A 20,445-nucleotide genomic window follows, 5' to 3' on the forward strand; every position below is an offset into this window, starting at 1 on the left:
GTGTTACAAGTTCAACTACCAAATTGAGTCTCTCTTCTGTCTTATTGTACTCGAGTGGATAAAACGAATTGTATTTTTTTATTTGGGGGTGTCTAATCTTAACAATTTTGTAAACTTAATTTTGTAAACTTAAAGTTTTGTAAATCTATAATTAAAACCTAATAAGTATTTAATTCAACTGCTAATTAATTATTTTAGCTTGTTTGTATTTATGGTATGTTTGCTTTTCTTTTCTTTTTTGCATTTCCACAAACTTTCTAGCACCCCCTTGTGGCACCCTTGAGGTTTTTTATGAAATGCCTGATTTTTGAAATACTTCTGGCCCCCAACAAGATCCACTCATAGTTATGCATTTGGCCATGAGATTTGAATTTAATCATATCATAGACAAATGTTACTCTCAGGGGTCTCATTATCAAATATCATGATATTTCATAACAGTTAACCCTGTAAAAAAATCACCAAAATTAACCAAAAAGAAAAATACTTGAAATTGCTCTTTAAATGTATTGCGTAAAATTATATTTTTTACATTTATTTGCATGAATTGTTTTAGCAGATGCTTTTATCCAAAGCAGCTTACTGGTGAGGATAAAATGAAGCATTTTGAATCATCAGAGAGTAGCAGTATGCTATAAAATGCTGACAAGTCTAAGTTTGATTAAAAAAATATTGTAAAGTTAGTAGTTTTAAAGATTTTGTTTTTCTTTTTTTCTTTTTTTTTGTTTCTTCAATCATACAGAGGGGATTGTGTCCTAAAGATGGTTTGTCAAGCCCACTCACCTGTGTAAAGCACACTCAGAATTTAACTATTTCCATAAAGTATAGAAACCAGCATTATTTTATTTTCTATTGTCATTTGTTAGTTTAAAATAAAGTTAAAGTCATGGCTATGATATTAAATCCAGATGACCGATCCAGAACTTTTAATCTTGAAATTTATCATAATTTTTAAACAGTTAACAAATATTTTTACATTTCTGCGAACTCAATTACAATTTTGGTAGGTGGACATTTTATTTTATGCAAATTTTAACAATCTAGACTCAAAGTGTAAAGCACTTGACACAAAAGCAGTAAAGGCGTCTCTGAATCCACTTGCTATTTAAAGGACAGAAAAATACGCTCTGCGCCGCCACACATGGTCTAACAGGGTTGTGTTTATTCTCTTAATGAGTTATGGGTGTGTTTTGATTTTAACCAATCAGTCTCATCTCCCGTTCCTTTAAGAATCAGTTGCGTCATTTGCTGTTTACATTGCACACTTTAAGTGTAAAAGCTGAACGGTTCATTACATGAGAAAACTGTTAAACAGACCATCTGCAGTGCGAGGATAAAGAATGAATCTCCTCCATTTGGCCTCCTCTTTTTCTCTTTCTCGGATAAGGAAATGGTGTTTTTACGCACACTACTGAAGACATCTATTAGCCTAAATATTTAATTTTGTTGGTTAATCACAAAGATTTGTTTCAAAACTATTTCTAAATTCAGTTCTAATTTCTAGTAAAGGCACCCGTCTCTAAATGTAAAAAGCTGTGAACTACAACCTTTAAGTGTTTTTATTTGTTAAAATTGATCATGACATGTACAGTGTCTAGCGTTAACGATATGCTGTAGCAACGATGTAAACAATGGCAAATGCTGGTTTGCGGGCAAAAAATTTAGCTACAAATTCATATTTATCAGTCAAACTGCTGTAAACACACACACACTCCACCAAGCACGTTCGTGTCTCTTATGTGTGTGCCTGACTGCATTGATTGTCTCAGATAATGAAGTCGCAAAAGATATGTGAATGATTTATATTACTTACACCTGCATATTCCGGATATATGTGATAGACGTCGTGTAACACTTAGAGTTAAAAAAAAAAATACAGGATAGCTCACCTGACTCGTGGTAGCAGCAGAATAATAAATCAAGGCTCACACAGATCGCATCCCACATCTTGTGCTTTATTCTTCTGTCACGATATATTACAGAAAATAACTTAATCCGAGCATCAGAGAAAAATAAAGTCCTGCGCACATGCGCTTGTTACAGACATTCTCACACACACACACACACACACACACACACACACACACACACACACACATAGACGCAGACAACGTTCACACACAACACACATAGATGCGCACACAATGGCAAACACTCTTAGTCGCACCCCCTTTTCACACATTACAGACACTTGTCAGATTTTATTTTAGAGAGCAGGCAGAATGTTGACTGATTGTTTACACAGCAGAAAAGCGCGTGCTTTTACGGGCGTGACGTGAAGCCGATCTGCAAATCGGCGCACATTATGACGATGACCAATCAGTCACTTAAGGGCGGGCCTTTCAGAGGAACTAGGAAATTTGACAGTCGTTTTCATGTTAGATAAGTAGCTGTGTATAATCAAAGTGAGATATATGAAAAAATAACGCGATTTCCTTCAAGTGAAACATGAGCACACATTGCTTTGCATCTTATAAACACAACCAAGCCTTAAAATTACATTTTGTACCACGCCTTTAATTCTTTTTTATTTGTAAAGATATTTCAGTATTGCTGTGCAGCCTGCGTTTTTGTTTTTTTGTTTTTTAAGGAATGTGTAAACTGCTTTTAGCTGGTCACTTGTGCAGTCTATTTTAGTTTCTCAAAATAGCAACGCGCCAACAATGCGCCTTAAAACACCTCTTTTCCCATGAGTCCACAAAGTGGCGCAAATGGATTTGTTATTTAAACAACGTGGCTGAAAACGGGAAAATTTTGGTGGCACTGGTCTGAAAATTTCCCTTCATTTTAATTGTTTTACCCATTTTATTTGATTGGGTCTTGTCAATCCATGCATACTTCATTTATTAATTTTGAAAAATATGTTTTCTGTGTGTGTACAGGTGGAGGTCTTTGATCTGCTGTTTGTCACCAGTGAAAGTAACTCAAGAAAGACGTATGTGGTTCACTGCCAGGGCTGCGCTCGCAGATGTAGCCCTAACCTGGACAACTTTGTGGTTTTAGAACAGTACAAAATAGACGACCTCATGCAAGTGTACGACCAGTTCACATTAGTAAGTCTTGAACCCCTAACGTTCACCTGAATCTTTTTATGACTAATGGTCTCAGGTAACAAAAACTGATCACAATTAATACGTTTCTGTTCTCTCTCTCCACAGGCTCCACCTCTGCCCTCCTCCTCCTCATCTTGACGTTAACATTAATGGTTCTTCGGATAAAACCCTGGAACGCAACGCATCCCTTTCTGATATTCAGGAGACCTGACCCAGTTCCACACCACTGGTTTCTGTAGCAAACCCCACAAGACTGCTGCTTCTAAGCTGTTTTGTCTATGCAACCTTGCCAAGTTTGGAGATTCGGACCTTCTCCATCTTCAGGACTGTTTCAGCTTGTTCAGCACCACTTCTCTCTGAAACACAAACTACAAATAGACTAAATGCTGAAGAAAAATGGTTTTGTGTATATACCACAAATTGCAAATCACTCAAAACTACTGACTTTTCTTTTTTTATTTTACTGTTGCTTTAATCCTCTCATTTTTTCCCCTTTTTGTTTGTTTTTTCTTTTTCTGTACTTCATGTACAAGCTGATACATGATCATTTTCTTATTTCCTCTTGAGTACAACCATAGCCGAGCTTTTTTTTGTTCAATGTTTTCTTTAGGTAACAAAAGAGAAATTTGTAATGTGAATTTTTTTTTTCTTTTTAAAATGCTTTTTTTCTTGTCTTTATTGGGGGGAAATGTTAAGTTGTGGGGTAGCGAAGTCACAAAGAAAAATGGGTTGCACATAGACTAAGGAATAAACTTTTTAATTTGTGTTTTTTTGTGTTATATTTCTAATCTTGTTGTAAATTTACACTATTTATAAATATTTATTGCTTGGAAATATTTGTTGATGGAATGCTGTTATTTTTTTCCAGAGTTCCTGCCATTAAATTTTATGGAGTAATGTCATTTTGAACATTTCTCTTTTTACATTTTCTATACATGAATAAAACTGCTTAGCGAGCATTGTACAGAAACATGAAGATTGATATGGTTTATGGGTTACTAATCAGAGTTGTCTTTGTAATTAAAATATTCTCCTTTTGTGATGAAATTCTTTGTCTTGGGCTGAATTATAATAATTGTGCTTTAAATTATTATTCTGTTTTCTTCCTTAAGGATTGTATTTTGGCTGTGCATTTAATAAGAAAAACATCATTCATTGATTATACTATGATTGTACACTACCTGACAAAAGTCTTGTTTTCGATCCCAGGAAGTTACAACTTGACATCTAGTTGATCATTTAGAAAAGTGGCAGAAGTTAGATTTATCAGATGAAGCATTTGTTGAACTGCATCCCAATCATCACAAATACTGCAGAATACCTATTGGATCCCAAATGGACCCACGATTCATAGATACCAGTCAAGTTTGATGAAAAAAAAGATCATGGTTTGGGGTTACATTCAGTATGGTGTTGTGCAGGAGATCTGCAGAGTGGATAACATCAACAGCCTTAGATATCGACATTTGTGCTGCCCATTACTTTACAAACCACAGGAGAGGACACATTTTTCAGCAGGATAGCACTGCTTCTCATACTTCAGCCTCCTTATCAAAGTTCCTGAAAGCAAAGAAGGTCAAGATGCTCCATAATTGGCCAGCCCAGTCACAAGACATGAACATTACTTAGCATGTCTGGGGAAAGATGGAGACCTTAAAGATGAATCTAAACAATCTTTATAAACTCTGGGAGTCCTACAAGAACGCTTTCTTTGTTTTCCAGATAACTTTATTAAGGTATTTGAGTCTCTGCAGAGATTTATGGATGCATTCGTCCAAGCTCATGGGACCCTAACCCTTACACAATATTAATTCTTTTTCCACTGCACCAATACTTTATATTCTATACTGTACATTATTTCTGGTAAGTGACGAGACAAAGTCAGATCTTACTGTCCTAATGAAATTTAATTAAAAGCAAGGCATGATCATATTTTTGGGGGGTAAAATTAGCCTAATCTAGTAAAGGTCTTAGTCTTAGTCTCATATAAGCAGCTTCTGATGTCAAATGATCAACTAGAAGTCAAGTTAATATTTGTTGTTTCTCAAGCTTGCATAGGCGAGAAGACTTTTGTCAGGTAGTATAAACAGTCTATTTATATTGCAGTTGTCTTCCAGAAAACATAGGTGTTCATTTTATAATGCAAGAAGATGTTATTACCACAGTAGTGTCTTATCAGTTTAATTTTTGCAAAGGCCTGAAAAGGATGATGCATTAAAAAAATCTTCAGTCATTTATCTGTGAAAAACACTATTTTGATTAATCTTGTGGTCTAGAACTTGTCACTGTAGAGACATTCCGGATATCTGTATGCATATTGAGGGCTGCATGGCCTCAGTGTCTTTAAAATGTTTTTTAAGCTTTGGACAGATTTGATTATTGTTTGGTCAAGCTGAGACGGATCTGCGCAAACCAACAGTTCATCAACCGCTGCTCTGGGAAGACCTGACTGCTTGTCATTAGAGGTGAGTAGATTGTTGAGGATATATTTGCAAAGTAGGATAAAACTCTGTGCCTCTCTGACAGTCTCACATGGAGGAGGCCTCACACAAGAGCCACTGAGACAGGAGAAGACATCCAGCTCTTCAGGAAGAAGGTCTTTGTCAGGAGGATGACCTGCAGGGGAATGAAGGTATTAATTGGGTAATGGATTGTACACAATTATTGGTTTTACTGAATTTTGCCATGTGTGGTATTGAGTAAATTGTTAATATTTTATTTTGTCTTATTATGGTCTGATATCATTTCATTAAAAATGTCTAATTAATACTGTATATTGTCATTTAGAATCCCAACCACCCCCCACCCCGGGTTCACAATTGTACAGAATATAATTTATTTTTTGTTTGAAAATCTGGTTTATTTAATGTAATATTTACTGATTTAAAATAATAAAATCTATATAAAAACATTTAGCATTTTTAAATTTAGATGACATACTATAAATTACAGAATAATAGATACATTTAAATATTAAAAAATAATAATTTTAGCTTGTAAGGAGAAAATCCAGTCCAGTCTACTGTCACAGGATTACTTGTAAATAATTGAAATAATTGATGACTTTCTGTTGTAAATGTAAAAATATCTTTTCTTGCTTAAACCATTTGTGGAAACCAAATCATGTATTTTTTTTTAATTCTTTTTTATGTAAATTTTTTCTTTTGTCCTATTATGGTCTTATAGCATTTCATAAAGATTGTTTAATTAATACAGAATACAGGACAGAATAGCAATAATTTTTACGTTGTTTTGTTTGAAAATTTGATTTATTTCATGTTATATTAAGTGATTCAAAGTAATAAAATCTATATAACATTTTATATTTTTAAATTTAGATGAAATATCATAATTTACAGTATAAATGATTTTACATTTATATCTAAAAAGTAATAACTATAGCTTGTGAGTGAAGAGAAAATTCAATCATTAATCTAGTCTTTACTGTCACAAGATTACTTGTATATAATTTACATGATTGATGAATTTTTGTTGTAGTAAATGCAGAAATAGCTATTCTTGCTTAAACCTTTTGTGGAAACCAAATCATCAAATAAAAATTAAGTGTTAATATTTTATTTTGTCCTATTATAGTCTGATAGCATTTTATTAAGAATGTCTATGATTCCCCACACTATATTAACTGATTTAAAATAATAACATTTATATAACATTTTGTATTTTTAAACTTAGACAAAATGTATTATAATTTACAAAATAAAAGATTATACAAAAAATAATAATTAAGTAACTTTTATAAGTTCAAAGAAAATCCAATAAATTACTCCAGTCTTTACTGTAACAGGATTCTTCACATATCATTGGCATTATGGATAAATTTGTCTTGTTGTCAATGCTGAAATATCCTTTGTTGCACAAACCTTTCATAAAAACCAATTCATTTTCCATATTATTATGTAGTTGCAAATTTAAGACACCATCTTTGAAAGAAAAATGTTTAATGTAAATAACTTTAAGTCACCTTTGATCAATTTAATATCACTTCTTACTTAAAGTTTTAAATTCTTGAATCTTACTCTTGATATTTGTACATGGTGCTATAGATTATGAATTATTCTACCATACATTTACAATATAAATATAAATATAGTGAATAAAAAGTATTTAATCCCAAACATTTATAAAATTGACTGATGGTTGATTTCTGCATTGTATAAAATCCTGATTGCCTTAAATTGTTAGACTGAATCAAATTAACATTATGAGTCCATTGAACTTATATCATGTTAAACTAACTTAAAACAGCTTGCGTAACTTCTAAAATTAAGTTTTAGTTTTTAGTCGTTCCAATGACTTAAAAACATATGCTGTCAGGACTAATTGGTCATATCATTTATCACGAGTTATTCTGTAAAGGAATATGTCATTCATTTGGTTCCCAGATTTTTGTTCTTTATTAAAAACACTTTATAAATGTACCTTTCCACACCACCACTGCTGGTGTGCAATGTGCAATTTTGTACAATGTGCAATTTTGTACAAAATGTACTTTTGCAAATATACAAACCCTGTCATTGTCCTTAGCCCAATTGAAGCTACAGCTTTAAATGTTTTGTTATGCTAAAATCTATTATTTAGAAATAGCTAGTTTAAGTTGTTATCATTCACATCAATTAATTAAATGCATGAAATTATAAATAAATTCTACAAATAAATACTATTTTACAATTGTCCCCATCTTTCTGTCAGTCTTGTCACATTTGCATTAAAATTAACACAAAATGCATGCAGTACACCTTTAAGACTATGACTCAAAGTAAGTGAAATCATTTGATAAAGGAGAGGCTGACAGTGATCAAAGATGCGTTCCATCATTGAATTGTTTGATTTTATGCTTGTTTTTGTTTGGTTATTTTGAGGAAGCCAATTTTTTAAAGTTTTTTAAGTCAAAATCTACATTAAAAATATAAAATAAACCATCTAAACAAGAACAAGAGAAGAAAATAATATAACTATATTTTTGCATTTATTTGTAATATGTCAGCATTTTGTTGAATGCATATTCCATGTTAAAGATGTGATTTTTTAACATTTTTATTTTGTATTATTTATTTTTTTATATATATATATTTTTTATTATTACCACATCAAGTCTAGATGCTTAAAGCAACACCACACAAAACAATTTACAGGTAAATAGTTGATCCAGAACTGACCTTCCTGTAAGTCAATGATGCCTATGGTGCTGGTATCCACAATGAAGACCTTGTTGTCTTCCAGAATGCCGAACATGTCCTCTGGGATGCGGGTGTAGAAGAGGCGGAACCGCAGGCTGTTGGCGCTCAGGCTCTGGGTGATGTGCAGAAGCTGGTAGGCGAGATCTGCGCGCCGCTCCAGCGGAGAGGAAAACAGGGTCCTGAGGGCCCTGCTCGCAGCCCACACCATCAGCCTTCCACAGGAGCCATGGTAGCGGAGGAAGGGCCAACCCTCTGTGCCTGGAAACATCTGTGGGCAGAGGGGTCGAAAGCAGAGCTCAAAACAGGACGCGAGGGAACACGAGCAGGCAATGCCACTGTATATTTTCATTCACTTCATATATAAATAGGTAGAGTCAATCTTCCTCTGTGCGGAAGAACAATTTTGTCTTATAAAAAAAAGAAAATAATATATATTTTTTTTTCTTCTGACTATTGTCATCAGTCATATTCAGGTCTGTAGCCAGCCTGGGGAACAAGGTGGTTCTTTTTCCTCAAAAAGTAGAACGTTTTACAGTTATTCACTTCATTTTCTATTTAATTATGAGGTTTAAATACTGCATTTAGTGGCATTTTGAGCACTATTTTTAGCTGGATTAGCTTCTTGGCCATCATCAAAATCATATTAATTTCTGTATAACCATTTATGATTACACTGTTGACCATGCCTTAAACCTTAAACCTTAACCTTAAACCTACCCAGACCACCAAACCTGTCCCTAACCCCACCCATATCCCACCTCAAGAGCACCAGAAGTGTTCTGCAATACATTATGAACACATTACGTACATTGTATTTATTTTTTGAGGTAGGTAACAAGTAGTTAAGGCCAAAGTGGGACCTAATATACTACTCCCACTAATAATAATGTAGAGCTTGATGATTTTTTAAGCCTCTCTTGTAAAAAGTGTGTTTGAAAGTTCATGGATAACAACAATCTCCTTTCAAGATTAAGCTCCAAGGTGTAAAATAAATGAAGTTTCTTGTAAAATGTCCTCTCTGTTTTATTAATTCATTTATTTTCTTGTCAGCTTAGTACCTTTATTAATCTGGGGTCGCCTCAGCGGAATGAACCGCCAACTTATCCAGCACGTTTTTACGCAGTTGATGCCTTTCCAGCCGCAACCCATCTCTGGGAATGGATGTTTCCAGAAATCTCTGGAAACATCCATACACACACTCATTCACACAGACACTCATACACTACGGACAATTTAGCCTACCCAATTCACCTATACCACATGTCTTTGGACTGTGGGGGAAACCGGAGCACCCGGAGGAAACCCACGCAAACGCAGGGAGAACATGCAAACTCCACACAGAAACACCAACTTAGCCGAGGCTCGACCCAGCGACCTTCTTGCTGTGAGGTGACAGCACTACCTACTACGCCACCTTCTTCTCTATTTACTAACTCTAAGGTAAGTTCGAAGTGACTTCATTTATGTCAGATTTAGCCTTTTATGTGTTATTTTACATTAGACGATTGTTACCTACATTACACGGTTATTAGACAAGTCTTCGCTGAGGCCATCTTCCAGCCTCAACCCCGGCGAATGAAGCTCTGCACAAGACTTTTGGCCAGCGGAGAAATTAAAATGGTCGTGCCCAACTAAGTCTGGTTCTCTCAAGGTTTTTTTTCTTCACTCCCATCAGGTGAAGTTTTTTTTCCCTCTCCGCTGTCGCCACTGCCTTGCATGGTTCAGGATTGGTAGAGCTACGCATCGATAAATTTGCTCTTCAGTGTTTGAACTCTCAGTAATGATTAAATCGCACTGAACTGAGCTAAACTGAACTGAACTGAACTTAAACACTAAAACCTGAACCACACTGTTCCAGTTACTATGACCATTTATGTGAAGCTGCTTTGACACAATCTACATTTTAAAAGCGCTATACAAATAAAGCTGAATTGAATTGAATTGAATTTTCACTATGATGGCAAATCAGTCAAAATAGGACAAATGAGCTCATGTATGGGACAAATTCTGGACTTTTGTCAGTTGAGGGTGGGTCTTTCGAACCACCTGAACCCCCAAACCCCCCACCCTGGCTACGGGCCTGATGTTTTAATCCTTTTTAACCACAGCTATCGGGCATAAACAATCACTTTTTACAACATAATAGTCAAAAGTCATTACTGTTTTACAAATCAGTTGTTAGTTGATTTTTGTGTGGAAATCCCCTTTTAAAGTTGTTAAAACTAAGCTTTTTGCAGTGCATATTACTAATCAGAATTTACATCTTGATATGTTTATGGTAGGACATTTACCAAATTTCTTCATGGAACAATTTTTATTTGATATTTTAATGCTTTTGGCAAAGAAGAAAAATAAATTATTTTTGCTCACAACAAATTGTTTACTATTCCTAAAAAAATATTTGCAACTTAAGATGTTGTGGTCCAGGGTCACTATAATTTGACTTTTACGTTTGGTGATAACATACACTCTAAAAAGAATACTAGTTGCTTTCAATTTTTTAAGCTGAATCAAATTAATTTTATGAGTCCATTGAACTTGTATTATGTACAACAGCTCTCACTGTTTTACACTCTCAGAAATTAAAGTACAAAATCTGTCACTTTGATGGAACCTTTTCGAAAGGTACACTATTGTATCATACAGCTGAACATATGTACCTTTAGGGTACACTTTTGTAACTTAAAGTTACTGTGAAGTACAGATCTGTACTTTTTGGACATTAATATGTACCTTTAAGGACCTGTTAGGAACAAAAATATACCATTTGAAAAGGTACTGCCTCAGTGACAGATTTTGTATCTTTATTTCTGAGCGTGTAGAACATGATTAACTTAGTTTACTGTGTTACAAGTAATTTAAAATGTGCTGTCATGACTAATTGATCATATCGTTTTTTACAGTGTTCAAAAAAAAACAAGAAAGAATCTGTAATGTTTTGTCTGTTTTCTCGTTATCATTAACATCACTAAACACACCTAAAATCACAACATTTTGACTTTCTACCAATCATGTCTTAACTTTTCTGTTTACAGTGCACAATATTGTGGCCAACTGCATGTGTTCAGTGGAGGATCCTTATTTTCACTTCTCCACTTATCAAGTAAGTGCTAGAGATATTGAATTTATGATTCGTATTGTTAGTTATAAATTGTTATTCTTGTTAGACAAAACCTGCAATCAACTTTCAATGTAAAACCTTAATTGAGACTACAATGTTTTATGTGAATGTAGACAGAGATAACATCAATAACATAAAAAAAAAAAAAGTAAAATATGATATTATATAAAGAGGTCATTGTGAAAATATTGAGTTTTTCAAAACCAGGTTCATTATGAAACTTCTTTAAGCTTTTTAAACATCATGCTATTTTTACAGATGGAAGAACCTTTTTTTTTTAAAGCTATACATTTTAATAACTTCATACATTTCCAGGGGATCAATCCCATGACCCTGACTTTGCTATCACCATGCTCAATTACCTCACATTGAGCAGTAATAATTATATCAGCCCACTTATCATTATACCTGCAGTATGAGGGGCTGTTGATTGACAGCCAGTGTATAAAGCAGTCTAAGTTTATCCTTTTCATTGAAGTGCTTCATCTGCACACTGCCCACGTCAGTCACTTCGAAATAACGGCGCACAATGCGGTCCAGCAGCCTTTGAGATGGACAGCGCAGCATCGGGGTCACCAGACCCTATAGAGAAAAGCTTTTGTTAGATGTTACTCACAATAATGATTGAATGTGAACAGGCATATAGTTTCTTCATTCATGAGCTTACATGCAAGTAAAGTATATACATATTTAATAGGATATATATATATATATATTTATATATGCTGTAAACAAAACAGGTAATTGGGATATATTTTAAATCTAAATATCACTTTAATGTTATATATATTTTATTACTTTTAATTCAAGAGGTAACCTGCTATTTCAAGAGTTTAAGCTTAGTTGTCTAAGTAGATGCGTATTTAGCATGCTGTCCCAGGAGAGAGTCCTGAGCTCAGAGGATTCACGAGCCCGGGGCTTCCCCCTGTTAAGTCAGGAGAGACAAAGGGGAGTCTGAGCTCAGGTAGGCCTTAAGAACTCCTCTGTTATTAAGAAAGGAGTCAGGGTGGATGGGGGTTTCTTCAAAAATTAAGATGACTAAGGGAAGGAACAGGGGTGTTGCTAGGGTCGAAAAGAATAAGGGGCTTAGACCAAAAGAAGTCTCCCCCAGAAACAGGGTAGTGCTGAACAGCTGACTATTTAAATACCCGACACAAAACTGCGTTAAGTAGAATGCGTGTGATGTGCTAATTTTACTTTAATAACAAAATGAATGTCATACAACCCATTATTTTAAGTGCAACATATTCCAAAAGATCAGGCACTTTTGACAATACATCAGGGGTTTGGCCTCCAAAACCCCCGCCCCCCTCGCAACACCATTGGTAAGGAAAGCAGACTATTTATGTGAGCTTTGAGTCATCTGATTGGTTAGTCGGTTGTTGGTTATTAGTTGATGCAAAAACAGCAATGGTCAATCATAACCATGTTATCCTCTCAAACTTTAGTAATATAAAACTTCACTTAAGCACGATCGCCTCACAGCAAGAAGATTGCTGGTTCGAGTACCGGCTGGGTCAGTTGGCATTTCTGTGTAGAGTTTGCATGTTCTCACCATGTTCCGTTTTCCCCCACAGTCCACAGACATCCGCTATAGGTGAATTGAGTAAGCTAAATTGGCTGTAGTGTATGTTTGTGAATGCAAGAGTGTATGGATGTTTCCCAGTGATGTGTTGTGGCTGGAGGAACATCCGCCACATAAAACATATGCTGGATAATGCTGCGTAAAACATATGTTGGATAAGTTGGCAGACCCCTGATTAATAAAGGGACTAAGCTGAAAATAAAATGAATGAATAAAAACTTCGCTTGATTAGTTGTGAAATGTGCAAGCAATTTGAGTGATTTTTTTTCCTGGTCATTTGTTTATTCTAAAACCACCTTAGAAGAGTTTTGTCATTTTGTTATTTTCACAACAAATATAATTTTGTTTTGTGGTGAAAGTCTGAACTCTTCTTTCATAGCTGGCATTTCATGAATCCTAAACACCAACAAATAACATTTTTCAAACATTTAGCAGAATTTGACATATGTCCACATTTTAAGCATTTAACAAGCCAAAGTTTTTTCAAACAGGCTTTTTGCTGTCGTCTCCTTGACAGCCAAGTCCATATTATTTGAAGCACAAAATTGTTTGGTGTATTGGAAAAATTGAGGCTGACTAAAATCTAGGTCTGAGATAAGAATAAAAACAATAAAAATTGCTGATAAGATTTTACATCAAGATTGTTGATGTAAATGTGACTTTTCTATATTAAACAAACCATAAAGTAGAATTGTGGAATATGAAAGTACCAACATTTCAAGAAAAAAACAATGTCCATAATCAAAATTTTCTATGATTGAAAACACTTACACTGGATTCAAAAACAGCCACATTGCAAGTGCTTAAAGGTCCATTAAAATTAAAACAATATTTTTTTGGAAATTGGTATCAGTCATACCTGCAACATTGTTTCCAAAATTCAGAGAGTTCTGGGGTTTGGGGCTGTGTTTGTCTGAATAACACAGCTGAGAACCGGGTTATTAACTGTACTTTGGTGTTAGCAATTGTAATATGGACCGGGTTTCGGGCGGGCGCTGTGATCGAATTTGAAGACATAATGGATCTGAAGAAATAATGTGATGGTCCTACCAAATTTTGCGACCCGGCGGTGTTACAGACTTTAACAAAAAGCTGAGGACCGGGGGTGAGGTAAAATTACGGGATTTTTCTGGGAGAAATATGAGTCTGAAATACAGTAGACTCCCAGGAAAAACAGCAGTTTTGGCAGGTTTGATATCAGTATGTTAGTCTCCAACAATATCTAGAAGGGAGTGTGGTACAAAACAGTAAAAAAAAAAAAAATTATATTTAGAAGATTTTAAACTGATATAAACATTTAAGGCTTGTAATTTGTCACTTCTGCCTAAATAAATCAATGTTTTTTTTTTCCTCATACTTCCGTTTCTTAATTAAATCTTGACCAATCAAATGCATCCTAGTATCTGTCATGCTTCGGACGCTTCTCTTTTGCTTTTCATTTGATGCGCTTGAGTTCAACACTTTAAGAACCAATCCTTACCATTAAATAGTTGTTTATAAACATATATGTTATTGATATAGTGGCTGCTTATTAGTACTTATAAACACATATTCTGTATGGTCTTATTCTACATCCCTAATTCTACCCAATACCTAAACTACCTTAATGAGGAGCAAATTAGGAGTTTATTGAAGCAAAAGTCAAAATAGTTTGCTAAGAGTGAGAATTGGACCCTAAAATAAAGTGTCTTTCCATATAGTGCTATTCAATCATTTGCTGGAACCGATAGATACATTATATCGCAATATATATCGCAGAAAAACAAAATAACGCAATGACAATTTTCTAATATCTTGCAGCCCTACTTCACAGGACTTTCCCTTTGCACCTCCCAATTTTCCAAATTAATATTCCTTTGAAAATGTAATTGTTCTGACCACAAATCCTCAGTCAGTGCTGACCTCAAATAGACATGACAATACAAAAGCCACAAATTCAGACCTTCACCATGCTGGGAAGCAGTAGGTTGGAATGAACCCAAGTTTGGAAGCGTGAGGTGGCCCTGAGGACGCCTTCAATGCTGCAGGATTTCCCTTTGCCTGCTGAGGTGCAAATGCTATTGTCTGATAACTGGTGCAGGTGAGGAGACATCAGGCGGGACACCACCACTGGTCTCCAGCCCGCTGTGCTGTCTGTGTAGTTTCCCTCATAGGAGCGCACGTCTGCTGAGGATAGATTAGACTGAGCCGTCAGCCTCCTTTCAAACCTGCAGTGAAATAAACAGGGTCTGTGTTAGTTTCCTGTTTTTGCTGTCACTGCTTGAGCTTACTCTAATCAATGATTAGATACAGCAAGATCTAAGTTCTTGTGCTGTTATAGCATACAAATGCTTGGCTAGACTTTATTTTGCAGGTTCCCTTTAGACATTCAATTCTACTACATATCTACTAGCAGTAATTTGTAGACAGTCTGCTTCATATCTGCCAACATTATAATTTCAATGGTCATCCAATAGACATTCTGCTGAGTAGAAGTGGTTGGAGAGTTATTTATAATCCATGTATCTACATTTACATCTATTTATTTAGTAGATTGTTTTTATCCAAACAGAAAGAAGCACTTTAAATCACCAGAAAACAGCTGTGTATAGTTAGTTTAGCAGTTCATTTATATATAAATAGACATATACATGCATATATATTACTACAATACACTACCTGACATAAGTCTTGTCACCTATACAAGTTTTAGGAACAACATATAATAACTTGACATCTAGTAGATCATTTGCTATCAGAAGTGGTTTATGTGAGGCAAAGGCCTCTAGATTGTGCTTATTTTACCATACATCTCTGCAATGACTCAAATAACTAATAAAGTCATCTGGAATGGCAAAGGAAGCGTTCTTGCAAGACTCCCAGAGTTCATCAAGATACTTTGGATTCATATTCAATGCCTCCTTCTTTATCTTACCCCAGACATGCTCAATAATGTTCATGTCTGATGAGTAGGCTGGCCAATCCTGGAGCACCTTGACCTTCTTAGCTTTTAGGAACTTTGATGTCTAGGCTGAAGAATAAGGAGAGCTATTGTGCTGAAGAATTTTCCCTCTCCTGTGGTTTGCAATTTAATAGGCAGCACAAATGTCTTGATACCTCAGGCTGTTGATGTTGCCATACACTCTGCAGATCTCTTGCATGCCTCATACTGAATGTAATCCCAAACCATGACTTTTCCTTCACCAAACTTGACTGATTTCTATGAGAATCTTGGGTCCATGCGGGTTCCATTAGATTCCAACAGATGATTCATCCGAAAAATCTACCTTCTGACACTTTTTAAATGATCAACTAGAAGTCAAATTATTATTTGTTGCTCTTACAACTGGGATCGACGACAAGACTTTTGTCAGGTAGTGTATATTAACCCTCATCTAAAAGTCTACCAATAGTCTAATTTGAGTCATAGCTATGTTGCAAAGTAGTCAGCAGAATATCTGTTAACGTATTCTACTAGTCCAAGCCTCTATTAATACAATCTAAAACTCTACATTGTCACTCTTTAATGTTTATTCACAGTTTTTTTTCTTTTCTGTCAGTTAGTTGACATCAATTTTCTAAGATAATTATAGTCATATAAAATGTCTATTGATTAAAAAACCCTGTTAGTTTATTTTAAGTTAGTTGACAAGTAGTTGCAAAGTTACTAAGTCAATAAAAATCTACAGTGGACAAAATAAAGTAAAACACTTATTTTTGCTTTTAAGAAATTAGAAAAGATAAAAAAAGAAGTACTTCATGATGTTTATATTTTGAACTATGTCTTCTTGTATGCATATGCATATATACTGTAAATGATGCGGGGTAAAATGTAACTCAGAGTTTTAGGGTATTTGCTCAGGGTTAACCATGGCTAACCAGTCTTCCGAGGTTTTCACCACAGTGTCAGCAGATGTCTTCCTGACAATTTTTTAAAAAGTTTGGCAAAATCTGGATGAGAAACACAGGAGAAACCATTTATGTAGCGTAAAAGTATTTTTAATATCCTATGGATATTTTTTATTGAAAGAGAATTGTGAAAGTATGTACGTAAAATCTTATAATGTTGTAATTACTGTCTTCTAGGCTAAAAGATGAAAACATTTTGAAATGCTGTGACTGCAAGCCTGGATAATAGACTGGATAATGATGCAAATACCACATTTCTAGAACTGACCACATTTCTAGAACTGCTCGATCGTGCAGATTTGCACTCTATAACATGAGAAAGATCCGACCCTTCTTATCTGAACATGCAGCTCAACTCCTTGTTCAAGCTCTTGTTCTCTCCAAACTGGATTACTGCAACTCTCTACTAGCTGGGCTTCCAGCTAACTCTATCAAGCCTCTTCAACTGCTCCAGAATGCAGCAGCACGAGTTGTCTTCAATGAACCTAAACGAGCACATGTCACTCCGCTGCTAGTCCGTTTGCACTGGCTGCCAGTTGCTGCTCGCATCAAATTCAAAACTCTGATGTTTGCCTACAAAGTGACTTCTGGCCTAGCACCTTCTTATCTGCACTCACTTCTGCAGATCTATGTGCCCTCCAGAAACTTGCGTTCTGTGAATGAACGTCGCCTCGTGGTTCCATCCCAAAGAGGAAAAAAATCACTTTCGCGAATGCTCACGCTCAATCTGCCCAGTTGGTGGAATGAACTCCCTAACTGCATCAGAACAGCAGAGTCACTCGCTATTTTCAAGAAACGACTAAAAACTCAACTATTTAGTCTCCACTTCACTTCCTAATCTGCAATTGCCTATTTGAATATCACACTAACTGTACAAAAAAAAAAAAAAAAAAAAAAAAAAAAAAAATTACTAACACTTCCCTTCTTAGACTTTACAGACCTGAAACTTGCCTTTAGTACTTATTCATTGTTGCTCTTAGTTGTGTAAATTGCTTCCTTGTCCTCATTTGTAAGTCGCTTTGGATAAAAGCGTCTGCTAAATGACTAAATGTAAATGTAAATGTAAATAAATCCAAATGTGTTTATCTAAAAAATATTTAAACATGCTTTGCTATGTAGATTCAATAAAAAAGTTAAGTACTAAGAAAATATACTATTTAAAGTAAACTGAATTTAAACTAATTGTGTGAAATCTGACTTTTAAAGCATGTTTTACAACTAACCCTCTCACTGTTACAACTTGCCCCGCTGGTGGGGTAAACATTTTTACTCCTGACACTTTTGGCAATACTGCACAGAAACCATAGGTCCGGCGATCATACTTTCAATGCTCATTTATAGGAGAGGCCTTGTGTGATTTTTTTTTTTTTTTTTCAACACATAACAGTTTTAATAACTCATTTCTAATCACTAATTCATTTTATCTTTGCCATGATGACAGTAAATAATATTTAACTAGATATTTTTCAAGACACTTCTACACAACTTAAAGTGACATTTAAAGTCTTAACTAGGTTAATTAGGTTAACTAGGCAGGTTAGGGTAATTAGGCAAGTTATTGTAGAAGGATGGTTTGATCTGTAGACAATCACAAAAATATAGCTTAAAAGGGCTAATAATTTTGACCTTAAAATGGTGTTTAAAATTAAAAACTGCTTTTATTCTAGCCAAAATAAAACAAATAAGACTTACTCCAAAAGAAGAAATATTATCATCTTGTATTATATACATACAAGAAAAAAGTTAGTTAAAAGTATGAACTTCATGAAGTGCTTTTTTATCTTTTCTAATTGTGCTGTGTACTTGAGTATATTATATAGGATCAGTGACTATTGACTATATACATGATTTGTTTTTGTTTTTTTACCAGATGTGCTATGATACAGAACTTTTTTATCTTAATCTACTTTTTTATCCAAAGATTTGATTACTTTGTTGCATTTATCCTACAATATGAATAACTTTATAAAAAGTGAATTGTTCTCTGCGGAAATGTGAAATATTCCAGTTTACCTTATTTCATCCTTGAAAAACTTCTTGCAAATGGATGTTCCAATGCAGGCGTTGCATTTATCCAAACCCAAGAAGATCTTTCTGAAGTCATGTGATTTGTCTTGGGGTGCTGGTGATGGGTCTGCTGTGCCAAATACTAATATGAAACACAATATCCAAACCCCTGACCATATCCCTGCCATCACTGCATCATAAACCCCAGAGTCACAGTGCCATAATGCCCTCCCAATGTGATTAAAAAACCTGCAGACTAAACGTGAGCACACCAGCACAGTGAAGTGGCACCTCTTAAGTGTCAGCTGTAGTATATCTGTTATGTCCCCTGCACTAAACGCCTCACTTAGACAGGAAACATATGGGGAACAAAGATAACCCTTGTCGTCATGGTGATACTTCCTCCTGCACAGTCCGATTTCAAAGCCGTACACACAAAGGTTGGAAGGCCTGTTTTATCCATTAAGTTATTTTAAAATAATTAAACCATTTTGAGAATATGCAAATTATTCAAACCACCTAAAAAGACTCTGATTAATTATTTATTTTGTTCAACCACTGCTCCAGAACCTGTTTCTTTCCACCAACAAAATGTCTGTACGTCAAAAGTTATATGCAGTGAACAGAATGTTGAATTAGATTTGAATTACTACTGCTGTTTAATAGAAATTTCAGGTTTCGTTGTTATTATTTTATGGAACTGCCAAATCTGAACAATTTAATATAGAATTGGATCAAATATGTTGAGTAATCTGCTTGCTGAACTGAATGGAGGCTATGATGTAAGCTTGTTGCTTATTGTGTAGGGGAGAATGGGGACTGTTGCAACATGGCAGTTGCAGCCAGATTTATTCCTCATTCAGGTATGAGCTAGAATGATGATATTTATACTACACTGTAAAACCCAACAGTCAACTTTATCAATAGAAAAGAGTGTAGTTAACTTAAAATTGACTGAAAGGTAACTCTACTCATTTGAAAAGAGTTTTGAACTCAGTGTTGAAGGTAATGCGTTAATTAAAAAATTTCTTCAACTTAAATGTAGTAAGTTCACAGTAATCATATAAATTAGTTTTTTTTTTTTTTTTTTAACTCAAATGGTTTGTTGTAATCAGTTTCCTTGAATGTTTTGTAATGCCTTTACTTTTTGGGTTTTACAGTGTTCATATTGTCAATTAGACCCTCCTTCAGTTTGAGAGAAATCAGCCAGATTAAAAAAAAAAGTTATTATTTAATGTTTAGAAACTTTTTCATTCCGTCTAATCTGTTTTTGAGAAACATTATTCATTCGTATAATTTAAATCACTGTTTTCTTAGCTTTAAATATGTTGTAAAACCCCAAAAGTCAAAGTAACTCAAACCATTTGAGGAAACTGATTGCAACAAACCAATTAAGTTCAAAAATGAATCTATATGAGTACTGTGAACTTAACTCCATTTAAGTTGAATCACTGAGGTATTCAATTAAGTCATTACCTTCAACACTGAGTTCAAAACTCTTTTCAAATGGGTAAAAATGACTTTCAGTAAATTATGAGTTAACTACAATCATTTCATTTGATAAAGTTGACTGTTGGGTTTTACAGTGTAGTT

The 20,445-nt window shown here is 34.7% G+C and overlaps 2 protein-coding genes across 10 annotated transcripts in view; one reads left to right on the forward strand and one right to left on the reverse strand.

The window, feature by feature from the left end:
• kdm6a (lysine (K)-specific demethylase 6A) overlaps nt 1-4,100 on the forward strand; it is a 74,064-nt gene extending 69,964 nt beyond the window's left edge. For all 7 annotated transcript variants that reach the window (XR_012385531.1, XM_005167794.5, XM_073912895.1 and 4 more), the window contains 2 exons: nt 2,883-3,053; nt 3,159-4,100. Coding sequence is in view for 6 of the 7 variants with exons in the window: in XM_005167794.5 (XP_005167851.1) it covers nt 2,883-3,053; nt 3,159-3,191 (204 nt within the window). In the remaining variant the exon portion in view is untranslated. The remainder of the gene's footprint in view (nt 1-2,882; nt 3,054-3,158) is intronic.
• Nucleotides 1,937-19,155, reverse strand: dipk2b (divergent protein kinase domain 2B). 3 transcript variants are annotated; one of them, XM_068223491.2, is made up of 5 exons: nt 18,859-19,155; nt 14,906-15,164; nt 11,781-11,954; nt 8,231-8,519; nt 1,937-5,669 (listed from the first exon to the last, which is right to left on the reverse strand). In XM_068223491.2, the coding sequence occupies exons 1-5, from the start codon at nt 19,038-19,040 to the stop codon at nt 5,326-5,328; spliced, it is 1,248 nt and encodes a 415-aa protein (XP_068079592.1). In that variant the 5' UTR covers nt 19,041-19,155; the 3' UTR covers nt 1,937-5,325. The 3 variants fall into 3 exon arrangements, with proteins under 3 accessions (XP_068079592.1, XP_697696.2, XP_009303084.1); XM_692604.10 differs by having other exon boundaries at nt 14,900-15,164; XM_009304809.5 differs by lacking the exon at nt 11,781-11,954 and having other exon boundaries at nt 14,900-15,164.
• Nucleotides 19,156-20,445: the final 1,290 nt, after the last annotated feature.

The sequence above is a fragment of the Danio rerio genome, chromosome 9 (genome assembly GCF_049306965.1).
Source record: "Danio rerio strain Tuebingen ecotype United States chromosome 9, GRCz12tu, whole genome shotgun sequence".
NCBI classification, from domain to species: Eukaryota; Metazoa; Chordata; class Actinopteri; order Cypriniformes; family Danionidae; genus Danio; species Danio rerio.